The sequence below is a fragment of the Stegastes partitus genome, unplaced genomic scaffold, assembly GCF_000690725.1.
Source record: "Stegastes partitus isolate 25-593 unplaced genomic scaffold, Stegastes_partitus-1.0.2 Scaffold472, whole genome shotgun sequence".
Classification (NCBI taxonomy): Eukaryota; Metazoa; Chordata; class Actinopteri; family Pomacentridae; genus Stegastes; species Stegastes partitus.
Window position 1 is genome coordinate 293564 of NW_007578203.1, and position 14704 is coordinate 308267.

Here is a 14704-nt window from a genome sequence, read left to right on the forward strand (position 1 = left end):
GGGACACCTGGGAAGAAATCTCTGCTGTGCCAAATCACCAGTTAATTGCTTGGCAGAGGGCTGCAACTGTCCTCCTTCTCCAGTTTGTTGTGCCTTCTTGTAGAGCCAATGAAAAATGTTAGATTCAACCTTATGCTACCTTTCAGTCCAACAACTAACTGCTGACTGACTGAGCTCGAGGCAGACTGTTCTCTCCCTCTGATGAACAGCTGCTCATAGACTGCTGTCACTGAGCAGTTGAGATTATTGCAGCTATGTTACGTACTTCCTGTCCTCTGTGTTTTCAGGTATCTCTTTTTTTTTTTTTCCCTACCTGCTGTTTAGATAAATATCACCTCTTCACTGTGCTTGTTGTCTCTGTCTGTTGTCTCTGTTGTCCACCTCTCTGTGTACTACTATCCTCCTGGGAGTCCATGACAGCATGGCCATATGTTAGCATTTGATGCACATGCAAGTTCCTCCTATTTTCCCTTCACAGAGAAAATAGGAGTAGTCTGTCATTGTGCATGTGTAATCCAAAGGAGATTCATCTTTCACGGCTTTTATGTGCGATTCCGGATGCTCGGCACATACAAATAATGATGCTGTGAGGCATTTTACTGAAATCTACTCATTCCCTTAAGCTTGGTATTAAAGATAAGGGCATTTGTCTGGATGCGTTTGGAGTTTGATATAAAATAGTGCGGCAGGAAAAGGAGTATTAAAATGACCTTTTAAATTCCTTTGAGAAGCTATAGTGGACTAAAGAGAAATATCTAAAAAAAATAAAACCTGACGTTCCATATTATAGCAACTGAGTTTTACAGCTGCTGGGCAAAGTAAGACAACATCTGATCTTTGCCCTGACGATAATTTGCTCCATTTTAATTCAGGACTGACAAATGAGAATACAAAAAAAAAAAAAAGAGCCCTTCTACAGCCAAGGAGAAAGGGATTTCTGTGTCTCTCAAAGACACTGAGTACTTTAAATCTACTCTTGCTTGACAGTCAGACAGCTAGTATATGGGAAGTTTTGTTGTTTTTGTTTTTTGTACTAAAGAATAATTACCTCAGTAATTAAAGTCGGGGCACAGAGAAATAAATAAATCAATGCTGTCTGATCTGTCAACTCTATGGTGAAGATTCGGTTAAAATTGTGTCACTTATACCTGGTGGAGATTTAGAAAAGATACTGCTCATGGTTAACCTTTCAACCCTAATTGTACTAAAAAAAAAAGGCTGTGTCTACGATTAGCACACAACCAGCCGCCATTCTTCCAAAGGTCGCTGAACGAGGCACATTTAATGATGATCCCACTATGATTAACATCGATGTGGAGTTATTGTGCTTCATTTATGTTTCATCAAATCTGGTGGAGTTGCAGCTGGGAATCTTTAGATCAGGTTCAATAACATTGGTGTTTAATGGCTCATTGTTTTACTCTCTAATTTACATTTTTGATTAGGCAGAAGTGGCGATGTAAATTCTGGTGATGGGGATAAGGAGGCTTGTTGTAGTTTGAAGTTCGCTACTTGTGTCTCTTAGCCATTCAGGTCAAAGTTGTAAATGTTGGCCTTACCGTTAGGGAGCTGTTTATGACTGAAGGTGGGAATGATTTTTAGGTGGAAATAAAGAATAATAATAATATAACCTAGGGCTAAAGAGGTTGAAACACTGCCAGTTGCAACCGAATATGAACTGTAGTCTCTGATGTCAAAGTTCCGGTGATACTTTGTGCACCCAGCAATTGATATCAACATTCCCCTTTTTGCTTTGTTATAACAATGCCACCATACTTCTGTCCTTGCTTTGTTTAACCCCATAAACACAGGTAACTGAAGGCGTTCTAACAAACAAGTCATGCCATCACTTTATGGTAATGACAGTATCCGTTAATGACAAGACTACTTCAGCTGACCTTCTGTTGATTTAATTGTGACACGCAACTGAGGAAGGCTCTTAAGGGTGCGTTACTCGTTTATAAACCCAGTGGGAGTCCTTACGTAGGTAGAACATAATTCCAGCAGTGCATCCTGTAAGTTGTGACCTAGAATTTGTCCACACGGCAATGTCATGTCTTATAACAGACCTGCGAGCAGGATAGAAGATACGGGTGCAGGTAGGACGGAAATAGTGGGTTGCTGACCACTAAAGCAAAATGTATTGCTGGCGAGAGTGTAAACGATACCTCATCCCATCCCATAAGAGGCTCAGTCAAACCTCGTCGATCTCCAAGAGATTGTTAACCTTGCTGGATTCCCACATTCGATCCATATGGGTTGGATTGTCTCTGTGTATTTGTCTGAAGCTGAACACAGCCTTCTTCTTATATCATGCCAGCTGGCTCTTTGGCACGCTTCTCCTCATCCATTATGTATATCTGAGTCTTGGTTGATTGTTGCCACCTCAGAGCCTTCAGACTACACTATGGCAAGAACCAGCATGCAGAATCCTACGCATTACCGCCACAGACCTGAGACAACGGAAACAGAGCGCCTTAATAGCCAGGCCAATGCATCCTTCATACATTAGACCAATTAGTGGTTACTGCAAGGGAGCAGCTTTGTGTTGGAATGCCACAAGGAGAAAACTGATTTAGACCATATGTCTTTTTGTAGAATTATCCCTTTTATTTGTTGCCGGTGTTATGAATTATTATTACTGAGCTGGACAAATGAGAACAGAGCTGTCCTTTGCTGTCTTCATTATGATTTACTTCACTTTTGGCTTCTCTGGGAAAAGGATAAAACGTAAGTAGTGAGGCTGCGGAGAATGGTAATGGCATTCGTGGAAGAAGAATCTTTTGTCAGATATGGCGAATATGAATAATGCAATTAATGGAAAGCTACCGCAGGTTGCATGTCAAAGGCAGATAACAAATTGCTCATTTGATCTACAGTGTGTGCAGCGATATAGAGACGTACACAGCACATACATACGTGCTGCAGCAGGTTGTACATCACTTTCTCTCGTTTCACTTCCATCTCTCAGAGGTTCATGGTTCATCATTCATGACATTTAATTGGGGCATTCAGCCTGGATCATAAAGGTCACATAGCAAAATTGATCTTAATTGGCTTGTAGTAATCAAAATGCTGTTATGTGCTAAATGAATGCTCTAATGTGAGCATTAAAACATTCATTAGCTTGAGAGAATGGAGGATAATTACCAAGGATGCAATTAGTGGAGTGAGCACCAATGAAAGCACATTTAAACCTCCATTCTAGTAAACATGCAACATTCGATGGCGGGTCTGTTGTAAGCAAGTGAGTGACACTTACCTCAGCTTGATCTCAAATATCTATACGTAAATCTATCCTCAGTTTTAAATTGACTCAACCACAATATTGTTGTTGTTGTTTTCACTTCTTTAGTGTAAATACTTTGATTTATTTTACTTTAAATAATGATACAACAAAACTAAAACATGAAAAGGTGTTGACATTTTTTTTAAAAGCCACATAGGGACAAATAAACAGAAAAAAGGAATAAACCTTTTAGTTTGAAGGACTAAAACATCTCATGATTGCATGAATAGATTTATTAGATAATGCTTCCCCTCGTTTTCCTCGTCTGTCTGGGGAAAGGAATTTTCACAGGTGACAAGATGTAAGTTTGTTCTTACAAGTGTTGTTTACTTTTCAGTGACTGCTTTTACTGGCATCAGAATGAAGAAAGGGTCTCATGGCCACAGCTGATGTCTTTCTTCAGGAACTAATGGGCTTTTAAGTGTACTGGTTTACCTCCATCTTCACTGAAATGTGAATCAACCATTATGGCGCTATACACTCAGCTATTATAACTAATGTGAAGAGCTGCTCTCGTATACACCGTATTAAGCTCCTTGTCTCGCTTATATAATTTATCTGTGGAATGCTGAAAAATATGTTGTATTTAAAGTCCTTCAGAAGTTTTAGACCCACTTGAAAAAAAAAGTTATGTTCCTTATTACAGCAGCTAAGTCACTGTTACGCACATGTCTGCATTGTAAACCAACAGAATTATGTAACCCCACACAGCACTCGTTTTATTATAAATTGAATTTAGAGAATTCATATTTTTTTAAAAAATGCTCTCAAAGCCAGAAAAAAATCCCACAACCATGCTTATGTCAGCGGGCTAAGAAACGGTTGGACAAAAATACATTCAGTCTCATTATTCACTGCTTGAAGAAGCTACGTAACACAGTCGCTGGAAGAATTCCTCCCTCTTTCCTTCCATCCTTCAAGCGCTGAAAATTAGTCCAATTTGAGTAGCATCTGCTCTGTGGGATCTCTGAGAGCGCGGGCAGTGACAATGGCCCTCTGGAACAAGGCTCTTTCCTTCTCTTAATTGCAGCCACATGTGTGGTGGGAAAGAGCCCCCTGCCTGCACCACTATAGACCTGGAACACGTCCAGAATCGCCCACACAGTCACTGCGCGAGCACAGCCAGCAGCAAACACACTCTAATTGCAAAGAGTGAAGCCCCTGGCTGGAGAGCGGGTGGGGGGGTGTGCCAGGATGCTGTGTTCTCGCTGAAGGACAGCTAGTGCTTTCACATTTCAGGACTGGCTCAAAGTGGTTACAGGCCATGCAAAAATGGCCAAATGGGGACACACTACAGATGTAACATATTTTGGCTGAACCCGAAAGCCATCAGCTTGTTTCCAAGACTAATGGATAGATGTAAAATGTCCTTTTCTATCTGGACTGTCAGAAGATACTTCATCATTTTGGATTAGAAACATTGGTTAACATCTGTCTGCTACTCATTGGAGTGCAAACGCGAATGCCATGTGATAATTGCACTTCCAGTTCCCCTGCTTCCAGTTTTATTCGAGGGCAGAGCTAATGTAGCTACTAACCAGACTGTCAGCGGTTCTTATATATGTCAAAACTGCACACCATATTATCGTGAGTCATTTTAGCAGCAGTCTAATGTGTTAGGACCCAGTCATTGAACGTAGTACATTCAGATAGCTTTCAGCAATATTGGCCTAGATTGTTAAAACCTAATCTGACAAACTACAGTTGTCTCAGGAGACCGCGGCTTCGTTTTCCACTGACATGGTTGGTGGTGCAAAGGACTGTCAGGGAAACAAGGCGAGCATTACTTTGCATCAAAGGGCCATAGCAACAGTGTCCCTTGCCCTGAGGGAGAACTAGGGTGTCAGTTTTACTGATTTGAGACAGCCTTGGTAAGGCCTCCATCACTGGAGATGTACTGCTGCCATGCCATTAAGCTGGCATGCTGCAAGGCTGCAGCATACACAAGGTCAGGGTGCAGATTTATGTTTCTGCCTAAGCAGAATGAACAGCACAAGAGCTATCTAGGGTTTGGGAGAAATGAACCTTTTCATCACATTGATTTCCTAAAGCACCTGGAAAAAAGCTTTGTCAGCCGTTGGCATTTGAGTCTGATTGTGACGGATCTGCCCACAATCTGGGCCTCTAGCCTGGATTGGATTCTAGTAGAATGGTTTCCTGGCCATATGCTGTTTGAGTAATAGATAACCCTTGTCTTTGGGTTATTCAAACCTTTGTACATTTCATTCGATCATAATGTCATTGACCCACGTGCTGTGTAGTGCCAATGGCTGTCTCACAAAAATGCACCAGTCAGGTCCATCCTTTGTTTAACTTTAGGCTGTTGCTCAGCCTCTACTTGGGTTCAATCTATCAGAAACAGTATTCTAGCCTCTGACATTTACACGCATCTCAGTTTTGAATAGTAATTCGATGTTGTTCAGGAGATTCAGAAAATGAGCTCTTGGTGCTCAATGGACTGGACTGTATTTGGTTGGTGCTCTGTATTTATTGTAATACTCACATGTAAACAGGAGGAGACATTATTAAAAGGATTTTTTTTTAAAGTTAGTAATAGTACCTCAGAGTCTTGGCATCAAGGAAGTTGTAGCAATACTTTGCCAAAAATGACACCAGTCTTAATAATAACAGTACAAAGTGGATTATGCTGCAGTAGCTGGGGAAGTGTCTCGCTAATCCTTCTTGTCAACATTCAATCTGTTGTAATGGACATCACTTCAAGCTGATCACAGCTGCTTGAGAAAACTACAATTTTTATTTATTTATTTTTTTGTTGCACTTTTCACGCCTACAGATTTTTTGGGCGGAATATCACTTTAACCGAAAGACTTGAGCTTTCTCTTAACAAATCCCTTTCGCATAACAGAAAACAAAGCATTTATCAGCATCTCTGAGGTGTTTGTGCTTCCAGGAGCAGGGGTTTAAGACGGAGGAAAGTTGGCCCGTCTCTTCCTGTCTTTCCTCTATGCGTTGCAGAGATAGAAGGATATGGGCCAGGGGAAGCATGGTATGTCATCTTGTCCAAAGCTTTGATCCTCCCAGCCTGTTCTTCCATATCTTTTGAGTTCCTGTTTGCTTAGACCCCATCACCTCTCCAATGCATCCATCTACCAAAGGGTTTGCTGTTTTCTGCGAGAGCCTCTGGGCATTTTCAAGCTCTGTAGTGAGAATGCTTAACTACAAAGAACATCAGGCAGCTTTGTTTCAGGATGCTGTTTGCTACAGTAAGACTATCAAATGTTTGTATTAAGCCCCGTAGCACATAATAAGCTGACTGTCTGATGGTACAGCTTGTTATTAAATTTTAATTCTGGCTTGAAGATTGTTTTTTTTTTTTTATTTACACTGCTCTTTATTCTTGGATAACAAAGAGTCTCTAAAATGAAACTTCTTAGGGGTATCAATCTTTTTTTTTTTCCTTTTTAGTGTGGGTGATTAGACGATAGCGATCATCAAATGATATGGTGTAATTGCAGCCGAAGAACAGTGTTGTTGATAATGACCTATGTCTGTGTAAACCTAATAACCATTTCAGCCAATCTAATTTGATCGTGTATCACATGTCTGCTGTGTACGGTTATCGCTGAAATCAAATGGAAACAACCCCAGTGATTAATGATTTTCATAGAGATTTCTTCTTTATCTGATAGGACACCACTTTACATTTACCACAATGATTAAATCCTAATCAGCACCTACCCCTGCTGCATTTTGCCAGATTTTTCCCTGTGTAGTGCAATTCAATAGAGTTCAAATTACTTCAGATGAAAGAGGGGTCCAGGGAGAGAGCTGGCCAGGCCTGAAGGGATTGAGGATTAAGAATGTGTAATTTATTCAATGAAGAGCACTTTCCTTCCTGCCCTCTGTGGTTGGTCGCTTGTAGGAGCAGGTGATTCTGAATTTGAAATCGTATGAGAGATGACAGGTACGAGATGACCTTTTTCAGCTTAGATATGCGGTTTTATAGGTTTATTAAGGTGTAGTTGCATGTGGGCAGTGGTGAAGGTGTCTTAGGAAAACACATAAAGGTTCTATTTAAAGATATGTTGTAAGAGTTTTCATCATCTTATTGGCAGTAGTTGTTAATTTGTGTGTAACTGGAGCCACTATATTTATTTTACTATCAGTGCTGTTGTTTTTTTACCTTAAGTCTGCATTTTATTGGATTTTATAGCCAGAATGTTTTAACAATAATGCATAGAAAAAAAAAAATCAAATGCAAAATACTCAAATCGAGGTGTAGTCGAGTAAAATGTGTTTCACTTTCTTTGCGAATACACCATTTGATTAAAACAATTCATTTGGACAACACAGATTTGTAAAACATAGTATAATCATCCTAATCTGATATACATAATAGATCAGAGTGTCAGCTGCACTGAATTATTGCTGTGACCTTGTCTGCACTATAGCACAAATTATTTAGTCCGTTCCCTTCTAACCGAGGGCTATCTGGTGTGAATGTGAGCGAGAAATGTCACAAACGGAGTCAGCTGCTAAAAAATGTTTAAGTGAAAATCCATACCTAGGATGTAAGTGATTACCAAAATAAATATTGTAATCTACGACTATAGGGGTTCTTTTTTTTTTTTCTCCCTGTTGCTACGCTTCAGTGCGTCCCACTGATGCCCTCTGTATTCTCCCTGACTGTGAATAAGCCTGTCAGCCTAGAATGCAAATATAAAGCAACTGTTTCAAGCCATTTGCCACAGTATACGTTTGCAGTATTTGACAACTATTTGAAATAACTCGACGCACAGTATATTCACCCTTGTTGCGGTAAAGGTCATATGACTCGCACACGGTATCTCTACAAGTCGTCTGCCGTCTGTGAATTCAGTCTAAATTTGCCCGTTAGGGAACACTGTCTTTTTTTTTTTTTTTTTCCCCTGTGCTGTCTGTGACTGTTTGTGTCTTCCTTCCTTCCTCGTGCAGCTCTGAGGGATCACAGAATCGAGCTGGTGCGAGCCTCGTCGCAGGAGCTCACCATTAGAATCAGTGACGTCAGCCTGTCAGACGAGGGCCAGTACACCTGCTCGCTCTTCACCATGCCTGTCAAGACCACCAAGGCCTTCCTCACTGTTCTGGGTGAGCATGTCCATTTTTTGCCAGGACAATTATCTGTTGCTAATTATACACGTTCTGACAACATGAGTGCCTGCACAATTTGAATTATAGTCTCATGTATGAGAATAAAACACGTCTGCGTCATGCTAGAAGAAAAGAGAACTTGCAAGCTAAAGTGTTAAATTTTATTTATTTTTTTCCCAGGAACAGCAGTCACAAAATTAAATTCAGTTTTTTTCACACCTGTACAGGACAGGTGTGCTGGAGGATAATCATAAAAAAAAAGTGTAAATTAAACTGAAGATTAATGAAAGTCAAACTGCCAACACTTCTAGAGTTTATTTTATTTAGATTTCCTGTAACATGACAAGGCATCTTTCACTAAAACATGAGCAAATTAACCACAGCAATCCTGCAGAAAAGATTTTTAAAAATATCGTTTTTGTCCTCATTAGAAACACTGGAAAAAGTATAAACTACAACTTTATATTTTGTATGTATTTTTGCAATTACTGTGAGCTATTATCTGCTTTATGCGATTGTGTTAGAGTTTTTTTGTGGTTCTTTTTTGTTATTGTGATACTGCTACAGCTTTGTTTGGCGCTCTTTTTTTTCCTCCTGCCTTAAAACCAAACACTTGAAAATTGCCAATCAGTAATGGTTTTTTTATTACTATCAGAGGAATATTGTCTTTAACACTCACTCGGTTATCACTCTGCATGTATTTAGTATGTTATTTACATTTACATGCGCCACAGGAGTCCCAGCACGGCCAGAGATTACAGGATTTACCAAACCAGCCAAGGAGAGGGACGTAATCACCCTGACGTGCACCACATCGGGCAGCAAACCAGCTGCCCACATTCGGTGGTTCCGAAATGACAAGGAGGTCCACGGTAAGCATGTGGTGTGAATTTAACAGAGCATTGTATCCTCTGTTACCACTTGTACCCTCTGGGAGACATCCTTACTGTCAAGTCATTCAGCTGCTGCATTCCTTTGTACTCATATTCATGCATTGTTCCTCCGGCCAGGGTTTAGTCGTGCCATGATTTGCATGGCTCAAAGCCAGCATTGCTGCTGTCCTTGGAAGCTGTCAAATGTTGTTGGACTGTTCGCTACCTAACCAAGGCAAAGACATAGAGGAGGTCCTCTCTCTGATTCTAATTATAAAGTTAAGTGTACATAAACATAAAGTTCTGCGCAGCATTTCGTATTCACTGTCAGCGCCATCAAAGTAATGATGTACTCAGCTGGTTGATTAAGAAGAAAACAAATCAATCATGCAATACTAAAGCTGATTATCAGAAAAGAGAAGGTCAAGTCTAGGGGTTGTACTCGGACTTGTTTAATTAAAATCCCCCCAAATTCAGTTTACGTTGAAATAAAACGGAACGGCATCAGATTGCTGCGTTTTAGAAGTTAAACCAGCAAATGTTTAGTTGGTTCATTTACTGACTAACTGTGTGTGTATGTCAAGCTTGTAATGGTTCAGAATCCATATTTTGGTGGAAGTTGATTTTAAGAAAAGGAAACAAAACTTGTAAGCTCACAAAAGACAAATATTATCTCTTCCCGGTTATAGAAACTCGATGCACTGTTTGCATGTGTTGAGTTGTTCTTGCTTCCTGTTTGTTCTTGTCAGCCATCCTCTGCCCAACTGGCTCTAACTGAGGTCTCCTTTTTTTTTTTTTTTTTCCCGAACAGCAGCGATTATATTAGTCAAACAAGTCAAGGAGGACAGAAGAATGCAAACTCAGAGTGGCTAGATCAGTAGCTTCACTCCGACTGAAAAAAGCAGTGACAGAGACAATGCATTAGGCAGCAGATGGTGCACTGTAATGTGTGCTGATCACAATAAACCGGCACAAGTTTTCTGTGGCTACACAGTGTGTCTTACAAGCGTTCACTTTCTTGTATACCTCCCTCCAAAGTGTCTGAAGCTTGCACTTTGTATTTTTATAGCTTTTATCACGATCTTATTTCTTCTTTTGAAAAAAAAAAGAAACAGAAAAGACAAAAACATTAAAAAATAGGCATGGAATGTTTTTCCTCAATTTGATGGCAGAGGTATGCTGCATGGAGCTCTTTAATGTAATGGAGCCTGCTGGGGAGCTCAGTGTGACAGTTGCTCTTTATTGAAGATTTGCACCAGAGAGCTTTTTCTTGGTGGTTCTGTCTGTGTCTGCCCAACATGGCATGATGATTGATGGGAGAGGGGCCCAGATATGAAGTTTTCTTGTTGAAATGACATGCACGTAGCTTCCTGAAAGGCCAGTGGAGAGCTGGCACACAGCATCACAGCCAGACTTGCTGTCCATCTCAAGAGGCACCGAGATGATCTCTTTTGTGCTTTATGTTTTTGGAATAAATCCTTAAAGCTCAAAATGTATATTCGTAGCATGCGTGGACATATGCACACAAGTTAAAAGTCAAAATGTTATCTGACAGAGTTCAGAGGTTGACACGGTTTTATCCGATCTCCATCTTTTGCGGTAACAATGAAAATGTAATATCATTATTCCATTCCCAGGTCAGCAGGCATCACAAGAATGAGAGAAATAAGAGAAAATTAAAACAAAAAAAAATGAGTCAGTTCATTTATATTTGATGCAGGAAATGCCATTTATGTGTGAACTGCATTATTCTAAAAAAAAAAAAAAAAAAGATCAGGTGCCCTAAGTCTGCCCCAAACTCGTGTCTCGTATACAAATGTGCTTTTATTAGTTTTACCCGCGTACAGTGGGTTTTATTAAGCCACTTGGGCAAACAGACCCGGTGTGATGCATCTCCAAGTCAAAGACAGCTAAAGAACATGGCAGAAACTGTAGGGCTTGACTTAAAAACTTCATTTCCATGTCAAAGTGTCAAAGAGGGGGTATGTCAATCAGTGCTCCGGATCCAAGCCTTTTTTGTAGGTGCTGCTTCAAAGCTTTCTTTAGTGAGTATGTGCTGGGAGCAGCATGTTTTGCCATTGGTTCTTCTGCGGAAGATCATTGCCGCCAGTGTCTGCTGTCAGTCAAATCTATCCCCACTGGGGGACCAGTCTACAAAGCTCCAAGACGACAGCAGGTGTAATAGCAAAAACATGTCATATTTATTTCATGCTCTGATGATTTGTTTTTCAACAATTTATATTAGAAGCACACAGCATTACAAACCTCAAAATGCAACTGTCATCTAGTGTCAAATAATTTGTTTACAGAGTATAGAGCCATACAAATTACTTGTGTCGCTGAATGACAGCCAGGCTTCAAATTGTAATCTATTGAGGAAAAATCCACCCACTGTCACTCTCCTTGCATACATAAAGTGGCCTATATTTTCCTTTCGCAGTGGCACAAAGGCACATTCATATTTTCTATTCACTGCAAGGCAAGATATCAGGACATTTAAATCTAGACAATTAAGAAATATATCATTATCAAATCTGTGTCCTCTGTTTTTAATTGTGCTTGCTTCCTGTTTTTGGAGAACAAGCTTAAATACCACAACAACAAAAAATGTTTTTTTTAAGTTAATATTTTTACCCTGATATTATGGAGCTGTATGCATTTCTCTCAACTTCTTGACTTTGTTGTTGACTTTGTGAAATGTGAAAGGCAGCCACGGTGCTAATAATCAGTGAAAAAACATTAAGACGTGTCTGCTGCCAGAGAATATGAAAACAAACCCATCTAGCTGATTCATGTTTGCACTACATGCTTCTTTAATCTAAAGAGGTTTGCTGATCACAGTGGTTTTTCCTTACGCTGCATCTACTGTTGAAAAGAGCGGGGCTGTGGTAAATGTTTTAATATGCAAATCCATGCACCGTGTCATCAGGTAGCTTCAAGCCTTCTTGTTCTATCTGAAATATGTTTGAACCTTTGTGTTGCCATTCAAAAACTGGCATCCTCATGTTTCTAAAAATGTAAATTATGATCTAACCTTGCTTTAAATCATTAAACCAACTTAAATCCTCTGAAATATAACACGCTCTGCCCATGTATATGGAAGTTCATTCCAGGGTAGCGGGTATACGCCATAGTTTAGACACAGTTATACCAAAATGACAAAAAGTTTTTAAATTACACATTTTTCTTACTGACAGTTGTGATGATTGATAAACAAACATGTCTTTTCACATAAATATTCAGTTTGTAAATTATTGTAATCGTTCTCTAAAATGGCAATCACAACTTAAGCATGATTCATCTTTAATGTTAGAATAATCAGCTGCTGCCTTTTTATATTACAAAGTGTTATACATGCATGTGTGTGTGTTATCATGGGCAGCATGTGATAGAGTCAGCAATCTAGACCAGATCTGACTGAGAAGGTTCCTCTGCATTTCATCTGTTCATTTCTTGTTCTGGATTATTTCATTTTATTCATTTATTTCGTCCACCACATACTGATGTGCTCTTTACCTCTGAAAGTGACCCTCTTATCTGCCACTTCTTCATCAAGGCCATGATCAAAATTAGACAAAGTGTCTCATCCGTGCAGTAGTCAGTCAGTTTGCCACAGAATTACACATTATCAGGAGCTAGATGTCAGTTTATTAAATACCTGCAGCTATCAGGTGGAGCAGTGATATATGTTACTGCATATATTTACACTGTTTTCAATAATGAATTTTAGATTTGTTGACTCCAAAACAGTCCTCAGGTCATAACGACCGTTGTTCCTCTGCCTTTCTATTGCTGCAGAATATGTTGGGAAAGCTGGGAATCATCAGAGAATTGTACAAATAAGCCACATGTCAGGAATATACCTTCATGCATTACAGCGCCTCAATGTGTTTTTTAGTTTTTTTGTTCATAATAATTGACTTAAATGGTAGGTTTAAGCTATTCCGGATAATAATCACTTTATCCAGCTTTAGTGAAAACAAGTCTTTCCCTCCTTCGAACTTAAAACATGCAGAAAACAACAAAATGTAAGGTCCTAGGAAAATTAAGCTTAGGATATAATAAGATATAATAAAACTGTATTTATTTGTTAAACCAGTGTCTTCAATGCATTCTCCATGTACAAACATCACATTTGCTTTATACTGGGAAGTGATTTTGTGCCATCACATAACACAAGAGCAGTTAGAGACCTTTTGTTTAAAACAAGGTTTCCCAGCTGCACTTCTCAGCCCAGTTGTGTTCTGGGAGCAAAGTACAGTAAAGCAACAGCACAGTCACTCAGAGTTTTAACTCTCAGCTGAAGGATCACTGCTGTTTGTCGGCGGAAATCCAGCTCCCAGCCAGCGTTCAACCGCTGGCTCACCCTTCCTCTTGTTGTCTGGCTGTCTGGATTCCACAGTAACCAGACTCAAGCGAGTACCATTCATTCATTAGCAGGATGCCACCATGAAGTCATGCGCACTTCACCAAAACACATTCCCGCACAAACCGATGTTTGATGACCTACTAGACAGTCGTTTTTGTTTTTCAGCTCATGATTTGTGCACAGTGTGACAAAATAATCTCTGAGAATGAGACGCTCTCATGTTGTACTTTGGAGAAAAATGTGATGTTATTCACACGCAACTTTTCATTTGGTTTAGAACTCAAAATGCCAACAAGCGAATACAAATATTTTGGAGATTAAAAAAAACACAATTTTATAAATCAAAAAGATGTTTTTCATCTCCTAAGAACTGTTTGAGTATTTATCCACTTAATAAATGAGGCTGTAGAAGTAATTTACATATTTTAACAACAGAAATTTTAGTCTGACATTTTACTTTGTTGCTTTAATAGTTATTATGCGAGTGTTTAAGGCGGCGATATAACACAGTTCTGATGCAAAGTAATGACCTAGACATGTTTTTGACATATTTTCATCTTTATTCAAGTGTTATAAAAATAAAAATCTTTGCAAAACACCTGTTAGATTGTATTCTGTTTTGTTTTTTTTAAATATTACAACAATGGAATTAAAAATGGACATCAGAGTATAGAAACTGTATGCCGGTTAACTGATTGAAATCTCCTGTTAGCCCCAACAAGGTCTAATGTGTGATCCTGCTGAAGCACTGTGCAAACCTGAACCACATGTTTAAAACGGTGCTTTGAACTCTACCTGATTTACCATCTCGCACAATAACCAAAACCACAAATTTCCCAGCAGAGCGTGTTCCTTGTGCCCTCACCAAAATAAAAAATGTACCAGATTGTTCCTCAAGGATTAAGAGTTCCGATGTAAAATTAAAGACTCTAACAAATGCCAAATGAAGAAAAAATATTTTTTTTTGAGTAAATATGGCTTTACACTTAAAGGGATTTAAGTAGCAAATGAATTGAGAAATGAGGTCACAGAATGAGAGAAAAAAGAAAACGTGAAATTTTTCTTAACATTTTAGGCTGTGGG

At 39.3% G+C, this 14704-nt stretch overlaps 1 protein-coding gene across 1 annotated transcript in view; it reads left to right on the forward strand.

Moving 5' to 3' along the window:
* cadm2b (cell adhesion molecule 2b) overlaps positions 1-14704 on the forward strand; it is a 150914-nt gene that overhangs the window by 123658 nt on the left and 12552 nt on the right. The window contains exons 3-4 of the mRNA XM_008286832.1: positions 8225-8377; positions 9115-9252. Coding sequence (XP_008285054.1) covers positions 8225-8377; positions 9115-9252 — 291 coding nt within the window. The remainder of the gene's footprint in view (positions 1-8224; positions 8378-9114; positions 9253-14704) is intronic.